Here is a 17,352-nt window from a genome sequence, read left to right on the forward strand (position 1 = left end):
TTTTCTAAATAAAAATAAATTTTTATATGCAAAAACTAATTTTTTCATATAAAAATGATTTTTTGAAAATTGATTTTTTATTTAAAATTAATTTGGCTTATTAACCTAAACAGTTTTTTTTAATCATACTCAGATTTATTTTTTTGTTATTCTTAACCATATGTATTCCTACATATTAATAATAAATTTAAAAATAAAATAAATATATTTATAAATTTTATTTTAATATAAATACTATTATATATTTTTTGTTAAAATTTTTTATCTCTTCAAACATTTTTTTCAAGTTCTGTCTGTACTCCTACGTACTCTCATTCTCTATTAAATTAATTTGTTCTTGATGTAGATAATTTGGAATCACATAGCTATTTTAGTCCTTTGCTTAATATGGTGATACCTCCGATTGTACCAACCTACATATGTCTCTCCTCCATCAATCGTAGTTATTGTCATTTTGATTTCTTGATTTGTCCGATGAGAAAGTAGATCTAGAAAACTGTGAATCCAGTTAGTGAAGCTAGACCGGGGCTTTCGGAATTAATTAATTACTCGGAGGGATTTGAAGGGCATTTTAAGATAATCTCTTTGATGATGAGGTGATTCACAGGCAAAGATAATATGAGTTCGGATCAATGATTAGCTTTTTCTCTTTCTTCGACTATTGAAGCACATTAGCTGAAGCAAAAGATCCGCGGCAACTCATATAATATTTTAGTCTTGTCCATATGTATCCAAACATAATACTGGACATTACATTAATATCTTGTACATCATATCCAAACACAATACACAAAAGATAATTTGTAGTATCTCCATCCTATTATTTTTGTCTATGTCCTATCTCTAAAAACAAACACATCCTATTATCTCAGTCTCAGTTCTGTCATGTGTATAAAAACAAACGCTGCCTACTTGATTTAAACAAATATCCGCCGATTCGCCTCCATTTTCATCGCCTAATAAAAACCTAATTCACTCCCTTCTACTGCCATGCGGTCTCACTCGTTCTCACACACGGGCAGCTCTGCTCACACATTCCGTCGCCGGCGCCTTTTTTGGACTTGTGGTTTCTGGTTCGCGGTTGATCTTCTAGTCCTGGTTTGGTATCCTCGCCGATGCTGTCATTTGGTCGCCGGTCTCCCGTTCGTCTCGCCTCGTGATTGGTGAATTCCTTCTTCTTCTTCCTTTTTTTTAGTTTTCAGTCAGCTGTAATTTGCTGTAACAATAATTACTGATGGAGGGATTGTTCTCAATTGGTGGATGTTATTGCAGACTTTACAATATGTAACAACCTCCCTTCACCCCTTTTGAAAACAAAATTAAATTCAAATTTTGAAAATCAGTTAGGGGATGAGTTTAGAATTTTGAATTTATGGATAGGAATCTAATAACCACCCTTCTTTTGAATTTAAAATTTATCCCAACCAGCCTACCACTGAAAGTATATAAATAGGGGTACACCAATAGGTAGAAGATCACTCCTCTCAAACACTAATCCTCCCCTTCTCCCTCTATGAAAATATTCCGTGTGCAAACACAATGTAGTATGCTCTATTTTTATTTTCTTCTATCTATACATGTTATCATGTTTCCGTGTCTTATGGCATTAATTATCTTCTACTCATCCTTTATCTACATTAATCATGTTTGTCCGTTATATTACTCATGTCCCTTGAGTTGTTAGTACATGTCTTCTTATAAATGTTTTATTCAATTATTTAATATACCCTATTTTATTAGGTGCATTTATATAATCTCTTATACCATTATATTGTTAATATTTCTTTAGGGTCAAGAGTACATGCCTCCTTATAATTGTTTTATTCAATTATTTAATATATCCTATTTTATTAGATGCATTTATATGATCTTTTATACTATTATATTGTTAATATTTCTTTAGGGTCAAGAGTACATGCCTCCTAATAATTATTTTATTCAACTATTTAATATACCCTACTTTATTAGGTGTATTTATATGATCTTTTATACTATTATATTGTTAATATTTCTTTAGGGTCAAGAGTACATGCCTCTTTATAATTGTTTTACTCAACTATTTAATATATTCTATTTTATGTGCAATTATATGATCTCTTATACTATTATATTATTAAAATTTCCTTAGGACCGAAAGTACATGCCTTCTTATAATGTTTTATCTAACTATTTAATATACCCTATTTTATTATGTAAAATTTTAAGAAACTTTTATACTATTGTATTATTAATATTTCTTTAGGGTCGAGAGTACATGCCTTCTTATAATGTTTTATTCAACTATTTAAAATACTCTATTTTTATGATGTACATTTATATGATATTTTATATATTATATTATTTATATCCTTTTAGGATCGAGAGTACCTACTTTCTTATAACATCTTATTCAATTATTTAACATGCTCCTTTTATCATCATATATGTCCCTCTTCTTGCATGATCCCTTCTTGTATGATTTTCTTCTTGTGTATGCTTAAACAACCCTAATTGTAAATTAAACTGAGGGAATGATCATTCGGTAAGGGAAAGAAACCCCCAAAGACAAGATATCAAGATGATTCTGGGAGGGTGATCGATCGAGATGACCCTTCGGCAAGGGAAGGAGATCGCCAAAACGTTTAGGATAAGAACCTTCGGTAAGGGAAGGGGACTCCTACTTTTATTACCGGTTTGAGCTCAATACCTCCCATAAAAGCTACAAGTAAGAAAGGAGAAAGTATAAAAGAAAGGTTGAGATTTATTTATCTTTTTTAAAAATTTATGTCGATGTTTCATAAGTTATTATCCTTTCTATTTTTGCCTATGTTCTTTCCTATTGCCTATATGTTTTACACTTTACAATAAGTTCATATTACATGTCATGCCATATGATTTTTATTTAAAATCCCGCACGTGGGCTGGGGATAGATATGGAGGTGTTACATAGCACTCCTACTAAGACTTTAAGTTCTCATCCCTTCTCGTTTTTCCCATACTATCTCCAGAGGGACATAGCACAGCGGATAGAGATGACGCAGCGCCCCCCAAGGGTAACTTCTGAATACGACCCTACAAAGCACGCGTGGGTAGTTACGACCACTACTGTCGTGCTCCAAACTATCTACTTAGGTCGTGATTTCGTAGAAAGAGACCCCCAGATGCCCGTCATAACCTTCCTAGATACGAACACTTCAGCACCCAGGAAACGGTCACCCGAGGTAGTATATTTCGAACAGATGAAGAAAAATCCGACAGTCCTAACCAGGAGGAGGACACAATGGAGGAGGATCCCGAGGAGGAGATGACTTCTTACGAAAGTCTAAAAGTGGAGTACGTACCCTATTCCCCACTTCGGCACCTCGTCGGGTCTTGATTCATCCCACACAACGGAATTGGATCTTCACTGGGCGAAAAAGTGTTGGAGGAAGATTTGCTAGTATCTCGATTTGTGAAAAATTGAAGGGTCTGGGCCAAGGATAGGACATGACACAAGGATGGGAGTTTCTTCGATGGAATTTGTTAGGATGCATTAGTTCTCTTTTTCATCATAATTACCTTTAAGCACTTTCTTCTTTAGGACCATACTCATAGGAATTTTGTTATGTTTGTTTGAACCTCTTTGAGTGTATTCAATTTCGTCTTCTATTCGATTTCTACCCAAATTTTCGCGCATAATTTTCTACCCTTCTTGCATAACGATTGAGCTCATTGGTTTCCTATCAAGTGTGACGCCCTGTTTAAAGGCCTTCAAGGATAGGATTTTACCTAGGGTGTTACACAATATGCTCACTCCATGTGCAAATAGTAGTAGACTGAAGTGTAAGATGTCTGTGAAACAAACTCAATGCAGTGAAGAGGAAGAAGAGTCAAGAGAACGTGATAGTAAAATTGGAGCAGTGGACAAGGTGTTTGGTTCCCCACAGGATCATAATGTTAGATCTCGGGCCATATTTATACTGGAAAACGCTTCACTCAAGAAAGGACTCGTTAGAAAGGTTACTTTTCTTTTTCCACATTGATTGGACATATATCTCATAATGTTATGATAGATAAATACATATCACTTTCTTTGTCCAACACCCCTTTGAGAACTAAAGCATTCCATGGCTCAGTTGTGTTTATGTTCAGACTGGGATACATTGCTTGTCTATGCATGTGGTTTTGCCCTTGGCCTAGAGAATAAGTAGGGCGGTGACTTTAGTTATGCAGCCCTACCATGTAGACCTTAATTTCAAAGGGGATTAATAGATAAAATGATGATGTATATATTAATCCTATATGTAGGAAATTAAATTGATTTCTTCTTAATTCAATGAGGGGGTTTTGTTTTAGAAGTGGAAAATCCTAAACCCTAAATTCTAAACCCTAAATTCGCATGATGATGCCAACTTTCTGTCGAAGCAAAAGAAGAAAGTTCCAAGAATAAGTGATTCTTACTTGTTATACCTTTTCAGGCACTCCGGAGTATTATGGATAGTCCACTTAATAAATATGGTTTGGTGGGTTCTATATTCGTCAAAATTGACGGAGGATCCCTATTTGAAATCAAGCCACATGTTTGCATTCCTCGAACTTGCAAACGATTCTGTGGTTTAATAGGTAAGTCATTTGTTTTTAATTAGTTTCACTCTTTTATTAGATATAAAGAACACTTTTTTTTTTAATTTTGACTAATTAAAATTGTTTCTAAAATATCTAGTGGATTTGCTTCGAAAGTCTTGTGTTCGTGCTAAAGATACAAATGAGGTACTTATTTGTGTAGTTGAAGAGCCTGTGACGCGTCATTTACCAGTCAATTCTCATATTATAATAGGTTGGTTCTATAGTTGTTCAGATCTAATTTTAGGTTTTGTTAATCTTTAGACACACATTAGTAAACAATGTTATTAACTTATTATGGAACATGCAGGCCTATCTTATAGCTCAGAAATGTTGGTCGACATAGATGACTATGTCGGGGCCCTAAGTGATGCCGTGACTCCTATTTTTGTGGTACACTTTATTTTATTAGTGAAATAGAATACCTTTGATCTTTGAGTTTTATTCATCATGGTAGATTCTTATCTATTTTCAGGTGGGTGCGATGGTAAATGGAAAAGTAAAAAGGGACAATACACATGATTACATTTCTGGTATTAAATTAAATTGTAATACGTTTGAATTTCTTAGATCTATTAGATCTAGTTTACTTTTGTAATACATTTGAATTTCTTAGATCTAGTTTACTTCTTTTATTTACACATACTTCAACTCTAAATAATTGGAGTAATAAATTATTATGTATCTTTAAGTGTTTTCAGTTTATAGAATTTAATAATTGAAGAGAAACTTGTAGTAAATATCTAGGAAGATGTGAAAGCTCTTTAGAGTGGATATCTTTATTTTGGATATTTCATTTATTATGATCTATATGGTCTTGACTTGCTTAATATTGCTGAAACTTTGAGCACATTGTTCCGTCTATAATTTTATCTAGGTATTAAGATTACAAAGAATTTCATACTAAATGATAGGGAGATTGAATTAGTCCCACTAACATTATTTGTAGATATTTTTCATTAATGGAAGAGGATAGAACTAATTAGAATGGACCGAAGAGGAAAGGAAAAAAATTGAATAAAATTTATCCTCTTGTTTGGGAGAATAACAATGGAATCAAATGGAAGTTCATTAGATTTATTAATGTGCAAGGGAATTATATTGGACTTTGATATCTTTTAGAAGTTATAAATGTAGGTGGCTCTCATTATCAAGTTGGAGAGGGAACAGAAGAGGGACTTCGGTGGGGGAAGGGAAAATACTTCCCTTTGAAATCATCTTTGTTCCTTTATATATTTGAACTCCAAAACAAGAAAATTGATTCTCTTTTGCCACATTTTCTTTTTCATCCCTCTATTACCTAATATAAACTTATTCTTAAGCTAAGGTTGCACTTCTTTTGTAGGAGAGTAGAGACTTGATCTTTCTTATCGTGTGTGTTTCCATTGATAATAGGAAGTTCTAGTTTCTCTAGCAGTGTGCAAATCTTGCTGATTGTGTTGTAAACTGATGGCCACAATATAGATGGTGAATAATCATTTCCAACACTTTTATGATCCACTATAATTTAAGTGATAATTTAGACCCTTGAGGGAATAGCCCTTTAGGGCATATAGAGTTGTAGCACTAAACAAGGATAGCGTGGATAATGGGCAGTCTAATGTTTCCCATACTCCCAACGCCTAGGCTCCTAACAACTCATATTATCCTGTTGATAGATCTTTGAATCTTCTCTAATTTCGAGAAACCTGTTCAAACCATGTTTTTGAGGATATAATAGTTAAAAATAATGCTATGTTTTTGTTTATTTTGCAGTTTCTGATTATCCACTTGGTGCTAAATGCTGCGTAGGCCTTATCTGTGATGCATTGGAGCAGAAGTGGAAGTTATTCTGAAAATTGGTCAATCAATCAAATGTATATATTAAAAGAAAAGGGTTTTAAGTAAGTAGTCAAAATGCTAATTTTACCTTTTCATGTTAAGAGCGTTGTCGAGTCTCTTAAACTATTTAAGTTATGCTTAGTTTTTTAGTACTGCTTACACACTTGTCAAATACATTAGTACTCTCGGCTGATCTTTCTTGTATTTTCGTTGTAAATAGTATCTTTAAGCGTTAAAGCCTAAAGGAAAAAGAATTCGGGTTTTTTTTTCTAAAAAATATAATCTTTGAACACTAAAATAAAAAACAAATGACTTTTCTTTCCTTATTTCCTTCTTTAGGTTTAAGTAATATTTTTCTACTAATTCGAGATTTCAAATACCTGAATGTAGTTTTTTAATTCATATTTAGTATGAGGAATTAGGATTAGACTATGATTGATTTCTAGGTAAATTAGAAGGTAACCTTGCACCTTTCTATTTAATTGAATGATAGTTATGTGCTGTTTTGCCGAATAATATATGGCTAACTGAGATCCTTACTTGTTTCTTTTTTCTTGAATTCATTGTCAACTATATAATGTAGATATTCAAGAGTGAAGTTTTTTTCTTCAATATCAAATCTGATCTGATTAAATCTTCCCTTTTTTGTTGCCTTATTTTGGTAAAAATATATTAAATGAATGTTTATTTGCTTGATGTTTGTTTATTGAAAATTGGAGCCTATCAAAGCTTTCTTGTAATACTTGGAATATAAAATTAGTGCACTCAATTAATTGTATCTCAATTAAATGTTATCATCAAAATTATCAAATATTCTCTAAACTTATCGCTTACTTGCAACATAAATCCTACACTCGCTAAAAAGGAGGAGTCTAGAAAGTCTATTAGAATTCCCTCAAACAAATCAGACTTCACAATCACTTAGGCACTTACAGGGTTAGCAAGGACAAAGCAACTAAAGCCTTAGGGAAAGAAAAGAGACTTGTTATTGTCAACACTCTATCCTCTATATTAAGCTAAGGCGGCTATCAAGTAATCCTAATAAATCTATCCTTGAATTTTTGCATTTGGTTTGCAACCGGCCAACTGCTGGAATTTCTGTCTTATTGGCTGCTCTTCGCGCTTTGCCATCAACTTCATTGTGTGGTACTGCATGGAAAAGGTCTATCCTAATCATGTTTTCAAGCGTCCTTCTAGATGAATAAAATTTATTATTCACTTGTTCTGAGGAAGAGATAGAATATCTCATTTTATTAGCAGATCAGATGTAGCATTAGTTCTATCAAACTTTATGAAAGGTGGTGCGACTGCAGGGAAGGTGCCTAGCCTTTCATATGAATCTTCCTATAGAAATTTTTAATAAGGGGCCTAGCTATCTACAACCAGTCTAGGACTTCTGAGATGCTTCTGATTCAATAATTCTTGAAAACAAGGCTGGCACGCCTAACAGGAGATTCGATAACCCGGCATTCGTAGATCAATCCTCCTTTGCTTTTCCTAAAGATGGCATTCTATTAGAAATGGAATTATGCAAACCCTATTTTTTTTCTTTGGCTACGGGTGTGGTTCTTATACTAGTGATCTTCTTGTAAGGGACAAAGTGGCTTAGTTGAACATACTGAGACTAAGCTGGCTTCTATCCCAACAGCGAGTAAGGACCCAAGGCAAGGTGTCAAAGGTAAGAGGGAAAGTGCTAACACCAATAAATCCCTTAGAGCAATCCGTCTTTGACTCCCTTCCCATTCTTGCATCTTGGAGGGCTTTGCTGGCTAGTGGTTACCTATGTGCAAAAACCATTGATTCCTCGCAAAAAGTCTTTATTTGTCCTGCTAACAGGACATTTTCCCTTCCAATTAAGTGTCTTTTTGGTATCTAGCTTAGAGCTAGTTGCAGTAGATTTTTGGCCTCGCTTTAACTGCCAAGACAAGTTTGCTAGTCTCTATAGGAATAAAAATCACGTTCTTTTATTCCTATAAACATCTTTAAAATTTCCATAGACAAAACTCCCATAACACGCGAAGGTTTGCTTCCTTGGTCTAGCTTCCTGGCTTTCTTTTTCGATTAGGAATTTTATATGTAAAAGGTTCAATTATGTTTACTTTTATAAGCAATGCATGATTATTCATTTTCATATTATCAAGGTGAATATACGATGGATATTCGGCAACGAAACAGTTATACGTTCTAATGTTGTTATCAAATAGCGCATAATTGATTATTTGTTGCGATAAGAATGGGATGTGGATGCCCATTTATTATGGGCGGCTCATATTCTCAAAAATGAAGTACATTAAAGAAGCATTAAAGAAATTTGAAAATATAAACATGTTATACCTATATAAATAGGAGGCTAAAACCTCAGAGGATATACATATCAACAACAACAATCTTCTCTCTCTCTTTTCATATTATTAACATTATTCTTTCTCTTTTATATACAACAAATAAATTCGTATCTTTTATATATATATGAATAATATTGGTGAATACTGACAGTAGAGTCTTCTATTTATACTTCTTTATTTTATATTTATTATATCTTTCTTATTTATTTTACAACACGTTATCAGCACGAAACTCTGATCAAATTTTAGGAAGACTCAGGTAATAAATTTTCATTATGTCGAAACTCTCTCATCTTGAATTTGATGCTCTTGATATATCTGGAAACAACTATTTATCATGGATATTAGATGCTGAAATCCATCTTGATTCAATGGATCTTGGAGATACCATTAAGGCTGAAAATAGTGCATCCCAGAAAGATAAAGTCAAAGTCATGATATTCCTTCTTCGTCATCTTGACGAAAGATTGAAAAATGAATATCTCACATTAAAAGATCCTGCAAATCTATAGAAAGACCTTGAAGAAAGGTATAATCATCAAAAGACAGTGATACTTCCTCAAGCCCGATATGAATGGACGCACTTGTATCTACAAAATTTTAAATCCATAAACGAATATAATTCAGCAATGTTTCGAATCACCTCACGAATGAAATTATGTGGGAAAAAGATAACTAATAATGACATGTTAGAGAAAACTTTCTCGACCTTCCATGCCTCGAATGTGCTCCTGCAGCAGCAGTATCGAGAAAAATGATTTAAAAAATATTATGAGTTAATTTCTTACCTTCTTGTTGCTGAACGCAACAATGAGTTACTTTTAAAAAATCATGAAGCGCGCCTAGCTGGCGCTGCCCCATTTCCTGAAGCAAATGCAGCAAATTGTAACAACCGCCCTTCTAGAAACAAAATTTAAATTTCAAAGTTTGAAAATCGGTTAGGAGATAAGATTAGAATTTTGAAATTTTGGATAGGAACCTAGTAACCGCCCTCAGTTTGAAATTTAAAATATCCCAACCACCCCATCCCCAGACGTATATAAATAGGGGAGCACCCATAGGTAGAAAATCACTCCTCTCAATATCAATCCTCTCCCTTCTCTCTCTACAAAGAAATAATATTCTGTGTGCACACACAAGAGGCAGGCTCGAAGAAGCGTTAGGAAAAAGAGTAGGGAATTATACCTTTCTTACTTATGTTGGCATGTAGTATGTTTTACTTTGTTTTCTTCCATCCATGCATGGCTGTCACCTTTCATGTATTTTATGGCATGAATTATTCTTTGCTTATCTCTCATCTACATTGAGCATGATTATTTATTTTGTCAATTATACCCTCTTGAAATCCATTAATATGTATCCCATATCTTTTCTATGTGCATTTACATGACCCTTTAATCACTATTCCTTTTATGTTAAGAGTACATGCCCCTTTATAACATTTTATTAAATTATTTAACATTCCCTAATTTTACTATGTGCCCTTACGTGACCTTTGATACCATTACCTTATTATTATTCCTTTTATGTTGAGAGTACATGCCCCTTTATAACATTCTATTAAATTATTTAACCTTTCCTAATTTTACTATGTGCCCTTATATGACCTTTGATACCGTTACCTTATTATTATTCCTTTTATGTTGAGATTACATCCCCTTTATAACATTTTATTAAATTATTTAACATTCCCTAATTTTACTATGTGCCCTTACGTGACCTTTGATACCATTACCTTATTATTATTCCTTTTATGTTGAGAGTACATGCCCCTTTATAACATTCTATTAAATTATTTAACATTTCCTAATTTTACTATGTGCCCTTATATGACCTTTGATACCGTTACCTTATTATTATTCCTTTTATGTTGAGATTACATCCCCTTTATAACATTTTATTAAATTATTTAACATTCCCTAATTTTACTATGTGCCCTTTTATTAAATTATTTAACATGACCTTTGCTACCGTTACATTATTATTATTCCTTTAATATCGAGAGTACATGCTCCTTTTTATATCTTGTTCAAGGAACCCTATTTTATTATATGCAACTAAATGACCCCTTATATCATTATTGCTCCTTTATTTTAAAGATCGAGGGTACATACTTTTATAATATCTAATCCAAGTATTTCAAACATTCACTTTCTTACTATATGCACTTAGATTATACTTTTTACATTATATCATTAATATCCTCTGAGGGTCAAAAGTATATGTTTTCTTATAATTGTTTTATTCAGTTAATTAATATCCTATTTTTTTTATAATAATGTACATCTATTTTATACCCCTCTAGGGACGAGAGTACCTACTTTCGTATAAAATCTTATTCAAACATGCTTATTTTATCATGATATATGCCTCTCCTCTCTCGCATGGTTCATTCTTGTATATGCCTAAATAACCGTACTTGTTAAAGAACTGAGGGAATGATCCTTCGGTAAGGGAAGGTGACCCCCAAAGACAAGATAATCGAGATGATCCTTCGGTAAGGGAAGGTGATCGAAAAACGTTTGGGATAAGAACCTTCGGTAAGGGAAGGGGACTATCCCATCAATCTTATATAATAAAATATCTTTTTATATGACTCTCTTCTTGTGTATGTCTAAATAACCTTGATTGTAAATTAAACTGAGGGAATGATCCTTCGATAAGGGAAGGTGACCCCCAAAGACAAGATATCGATATGATCCTTCGGTAAGGGAAGGTGATCGCCAAAACGTTTGGGATAAGAACCTTCGGTAAGGGAAGGGGACTCCCACTTACACCGGTTTGAGCTCAATACCTTCCATATAAGTTATAAATTAAGAAAGAAAGAAGGCACGAATGAAAGCTTAAGTTCCATGTTTTCCTTAGATTTAATTATGATTATGTTGATGATTATCCTTCTATTTTCCTATATGTTTTTCCTTTCTTCTACACACATGTTTTACAAAAAAAGAAGATGCATATTACATGCCATGTTATACGCTTGTTTTTAAAATCCCGCACGTGGGCTGGAGATGGATATGGAGGTGTTGCATAGCACTCCTACTGAGACACTAGGTTCTCACTCCTTTTCTTTTCCCATACTGTCTCCAGAGGAACATGGCACAGCGGATAGAGACGACGCAGTGCCCCCCGAGGGTAGCTTCTGAGTATGACCCCTCAAAGCACGCGTGGGTAGTTGCGACCACTACTACCGTGCTTCAGACTATCTACTTAGGTCGAGATCCCGTGGAAGAAGAACCCCAGCTGCCCGTCATAACTTTCCTAGACAGGAATGCTTCAACATCTCGAAAGCAGTCACCTAAGGTGGTACACCTCGAGTCCGACTCCGAAGCCGAGGAAGAGGGACCCGATGACCCTGGCCGGAAGGAAGACACCATGGAGGAGGATCCAGAGGAGGAGTTGAACCCTTACGGAAGTCCAAAGGTGGAATACGTACCCTATTCCCCCACTTCGGCACCCCGTCGAGTTTTGGTCCATCCCACGCAATGGAACCTGGTCTTCACTGCGCGAAAGGGTGTTGGAGGGAGACCCCTGGTACCTCGATTCGTGAATAAAGACTCCTGATCAAGGATAGGATAGGATGCAAGTAGGGGAGCCTCTTCAACGAGATTAGTTTAGGACGTAGTTAGCTTCTTTTCCTGTTTCAGGTTCCTATAAGTAATTTTATTTTAAAACGTACTCACGGTTAGGATGTTTATTTCCCTTTAATTCAAATTCCAACGTTTTAGCACTACTCGTTCTCCGCTCTACACGTATCTACTCCTGCCACGCGTAACGATTAAATCATTCTTTTTTCTTGGCTCAAGTGTGGCACCTTATTCTAAAAACCCCCACGATAGTATAAGAACTTAGGGTGTTACACAAATCATTACCCCAAAAGAGGTAAATGACAAGATTTTAGTAAGAAAAAAAAATTATGGAAGGAAAAGGAATTATGTTCACAAGAAACGATCTCACCAAAAGTGGGATAAAGAAAGAAACACTAGGAAAAATAAATCAACAGAGGATAAATATTTTCATTGTGATAGAAAGGGCCATTGGCCGCATACCTGTCGTATCCCGAGGTACCTAGTCGATCTTTATCAAGCATCTTTGAAAAAGGACGACAAAGAAAAAGAGACAAATTTCGTTTTAAATGATGTTGAAAATTCCACCACTCATTATGAAGTATTTGATTTCTTTGAGGATCTTGAAGGAAATATTGGTCATTTGATCAATGATGGAATAGTTTAATATGTGTGATTGTTAAGTAAATAAATAATGTAAGAAACTTCTTGTTAAGTTTTATTTTCTATACATTTGAATTTCAAGTATGATATATATAAATAATGTTTAATAAAATATTTATGAATTTCAAAATGACCAAATGTGCTAAGATAATAATAATAATAATAATAATAATAATAATAATAATAATAATAATAATAATAATAATAAAATTTTTAGTATATATTATACTTAAAAAAATATTTTCAATCAAGAAAATAATTTTACTGCGCAAATATTTCTACTCATTCTATTATTATTTGTCTTTGGAGAAAATGGCAAGGACATATAGTGAAGATGTTTGCCTTGTGGATAGTGCAAGTTTGCATACTATTCTCAAAAGTAATATATATTTTACTCATTTTGTGCCAAAAGAAGAATATGTTAATACTATTATTGGCTCAGGCAATGTGATAGAAGGCTCCGGAAGAGCTATAATTTTGTTTCCAAGAGGAACAAAATTCATAATAAATAATGCACTATTGTCTACTAAATCTCTAAGGAACTTATTGAGTTTTAAAGATATTCACCGAAATAGATATCATATTGAAACAATGAATGAGGGAAATCATGAGTACTTGTATATCACAACTCATGAGTCAAATAAAAAGGTTATATTAGAAAAGTTACCCTCACTTTCATCTGGGTTATATTATACTAAAATTAGTGCAATTGAATCACATGCTATTGTAAACCCGAAGTTTACTAGCCCAAATGAATTCATAACTTGGCATGATCGATTGGATCATCCGGGAACAACCATAATGTGGAGAATTATTGAAAACTCTCATGGACATTCACTAAAGAACCAGAAGATTCTTAAATCTAGTAAATTTTGTTGTGCTGCATGTTCTCAAGGAAGCTAATTTTAAGGCCATCACCAGTAAAGATTGGATTTGAGTCCCTTAAATTCCTAGAAAGGATTCAAGGCAATATATGTGAACCTATTTATCCACCATGTGGATCTTTTAAATATTTTACGATCCTAATAGACGCATCTTCAAGACGGTCACATGTGTGCTTATTGTCTTCTCGCAACTTGGCGTTTGCGAGATTACTTGCTCAAATTATTCGATTAAAAGCACAGTTTCCAGAAAATCCAATAAAAGCAATTCGTCTTCATAATGCTGGCGAATTTACTTCCTATGCCTTTGATGCTTATTGTATGGCTAATGGAATAAGCGTTGAACATCTAGGAGCTCATGTTTACACACAAAAAGGGTTAGCAGAATCAGTTATTAAACGCCTCCAATTAATTGCTAGACCCTTACTTATGAGAACAAATCTCCCAACCTCGACTTGGGGGCATGCTATTTTACATGCCGCAGCACTTATTCGTTTGAGGCCAACAAGTTACCATCAGCTCTGTCCTATGTAATTAGCTTTTGGCCTGCAGCCAAATGTTTCTCATTTAAGAATCTTCGGGTGTGCGATATATGTTCCCATTGCACCATTTTCTTGCACCAATATGGGAACCCAAAGAAAATTAGGGATATATGTTAGATATGATTCTCCCTCTATAGTGAGGTATCTTGAGATACAAACTGGAGATGTATTTAAAGCCCGATTTGCATATTGTCATTTTAATGAATCAAAATTTCCAATATTAGGGGGGGAGAATAAACTTTCTAAAAAGGAACTTAATTGAAATGCATCATCCTTAATGCATTTAGATCCTCGATAAGGGTAATGTGAACTAGAAGTTCAAAAGATTATACATTTGCAAAGAATAGCAAATGAATTGCCTGATGCATTTTCTGATACAATGAGGATAACCAAATCTTATATACCAGCGAAAAATGTCCCAATTCGAATTGATGTCCCAGTCGGACAAGTGGCCACTGAAACAAATTCATGCCAGAAGCGTGGTAGATTGGTTGGTTCCAAAGACAAAAATATTCGAAAAAGAAAAGAGGTAAAGACTATTCCTGTTGAAAAAGACATAGTAAAGACACTTGCAGTTGTCCAAAATGATGATATAGTTTTAACGCCAAAAGACGTTCAGGTACTTAAAAATTCTGAAAATGATGAGATCTCGATAAATTATGTCTTTATAAGAGAGAAATTGGACCGAAATAAGACAATTGTCAATGAAATATTTGCATATAATGTGGCATTAGATATCATGTATGAAAGTAAGGATCTTGAGCAAAAAACAGTCGAAGAATGTTGACAAAGAAATTATTGGCCGAAATGGGAAGAAGTTATGAAAGCTGAATTAGACTCACTTGCAAAACGTGAAGTCTTTGGACCTATAGTCCATACACCAGAAGATGTAAAACCTGTTGGATGCAGGTGGGTATTTGTGAGAAAACGAAATAAGAAAAATGAAGTTGTACACTACAAGGATCGACTTGTGGCACAAGATTTTTCACAAAGGCCCGGTATAGATTATGAAGAAACATATTCTCCTGTAGTAGATGCAATAACATTGCGTTATTTGGTCAGTTTATCCGCATATCATAAACTACATATGCATTTAATGGATGTGGTAACAACCTACTTGTACGGATCATTAGATCGTGATATTTATATGAATGTCCCTGAAGGACTAAAGATATCTAAACCATCCAATGAATATTCGCAGGTGTTATACTCAGTTAAATTGCAAAGATCTTTATATGGTCTAAAGCAATCTGGACGAATGTGGTATAATCGTCTTACTGAGTATGTGGCCAAAAACATATTCAAGAATGATAATATCTGTCCATGTATTTTCAAAAAGAAATATGCAGCTAGATTCATTATAATTGTTGTATACGTTGATAATTTAAATATCATTGGAACTCCAGAAGAGATTCCAACAATTATAAAACTATAAAAGAATAGTTTGAGATGAAAGATCTTGAAAAGACTAAATTTTATCTCGGCTTGCAGATCGAGCATACAAAAAAGGGATTTTTATTCATCAAACAATATACACAGAAAAGATCTTGAAGAGATTTTATATGGATAAGTCACATCCATTAAGTACCCCAATGATCGTAAGGTCTTTGGAAGTGGAAAAGAATCAATTCCGTCCTAAAAAAGAAAATGAAGATAGCCTGGGTCTTGAAGTACCATATCTTAGTGTCATTGGAGCGCTAATGTACCTTGTTAATAATACATGATCTGACATATCATTTGCTATAAATTTACTAGCAAGGTATAGCTCCTCTCCAACCAGAAGACATTGGAATGGAAGCAAACAAATCGTTCGATATCTTCATGGAATGGTTGATATGAGATTTTTTATCCATATGGATCCAAGTCACAACTAGTTGGCTATGTAGATGCAGGATAGACTCACACAAAGGGAGATCTCAAATAGGACACCTGTTCACATATGGTGGTACAGGTATATCATGGAGGTCCACGAAACAGACAATAGCAGCAACATCTTCTAATCATGCTGAAATACTAGTGATACATGAAGCAAGTCGCGAGTGTTTTTGGCTCAGAAGTTTGATCCAATATATTCTGTTATCATGTGGACTAATTGATCATAAGATAACTCCAATTGTCCTGTTTGAAGATAATACAGCATGTATTGCTCATCTTAAAGGCGGATATATCAAAGATGATAGAACAAAACATATTTCTCCTAAATTCTTCTTCACTCATGACCTTCAAAATCAATGAACAATTAATGTCCAACAGATCCGCTCAATCGATAATCTGAAAGATTTATTTACAAAGTCACTTCCAAAATCTCCCTTTAAAAAATTGATACATCAGATTGGGATGCACCGATTTCGAGATTTTAAATGATGTCAACAAAAGGAAAAGACTGTACTCTTTTTCTCTTGGTCAGTTTTTTTTCCATTGAATTTTTCTTGACAAAGTTTTTAACGAAGCAGTTCCCATTACAAAGGATTTTGTACTCTTTTTTCTTTACTAAAGTTTTTTCCCATTAAATTTTTCTTTAGTAAAATTTGAATGAAACATCTAAGAAAAAGTATTGTGATAAAAATGAGATGTGGATGCCTATTTTACTATGGACAGCTCATATTCTCAAAAATAAAATACATTAAAAAAACATTAAAAAAATTTAAAAATATAAACATGTTATAAGTATAAATAAAAAGCTAAAGCCTACACATATCAATAATAACAATCTTCTCTCTCTTTTCATATTACTAATACTATTCTTTCTCTTTTATATACAATAAATAAACTCATATCTTTTATTAATATTGGAGAATATTGATAATAGTCTTTTATTTATATTTCTTTATTTTATATTTATTATATCTTCTTTATTTATTTTATAACATTACTCTTCTTTTTTTTTTTTTTTTTGAACAAGCGACTTTAATTGAAAATCAAAGCCAGCCCCGACGCAACATGAACATGACAA

At 33.6% G+C, this 17,352-nt stretch overlaps 1 protein-coding gene across 1 annotated transcript; it reads left to right on the plus strand.

The window, feature by feature from the left end:
- Nucleotides 1-992: 992 nt before the first annotated feature.
- LOC107628217 (uncharacterized) lies at nt 993-6,653 on the plus strand. Its single transcript, XM_021115616.2, has 7 exons — nt 993-1,156; nt 3,752-3,977; nt 4,315-4,581; nt 4,682-4,795; nt 4,892-4,974; nt 5,057-5,114; nt 6,337-6,653. Exons 3-7 carry the CDS (start codon nt 4,452-4,454, stop codon nt 6,414-6,416), a joined length of 465 nt encoding a protein of 154 aa, XP_020971275.1. The 5' UTR covers nt 993-1,156; nt 3,752-3,977; nt 4,315-4,451; the 3' UTR covers nt 6,417-6,653.
- The last annotated feature ends 10,699 nt before the right edge of the window (nt 6,654-17,352 follow it).

The sequence above is a fragment of the Arachis ipaensis genome, chromosome B2 (genome assembly GCF_059453495.1).
Source record: "Arachis ipaensis isolate K30076 ecotype BB chromosome B2, ASM5945349v1, whole genome shotgun sequence".
Taxonomy (NCBI): domain Eukaryota; kingdom Viridiplantae; phylum Streptophyta; class Magnoliopsida; order Fabales; family Fabaceae; genus Arachis; species Arachis ipaensis.

What these genes read in the sequence shown, in the direction of transcription:
- LOC107628217 (XM_021115616.2), top strand. Translation starts at nt 4,452, where the DNA reads ATGGATAGTCCACTTAATAAATATGGTTTGGTGGGTTCTATATTCGTC. An exon ending in CCGTGACTCCTATTTTTGTG is followed by an intron (nt 4,975 to 5,056) that starts GTACACTTTATT and finishes ATCTATTTTCAG; the next exon opens with GTGGGTGCGATGGTAAATGG. An exon ending in TACACATGATTACATTTCTG is followed by an intron (nt 5,115 to 6,336) that starts GTATTAAATTAA and finishes TTTATTTTGCAG; the next exon opens with TTTCTGATTATCCACTTGGT.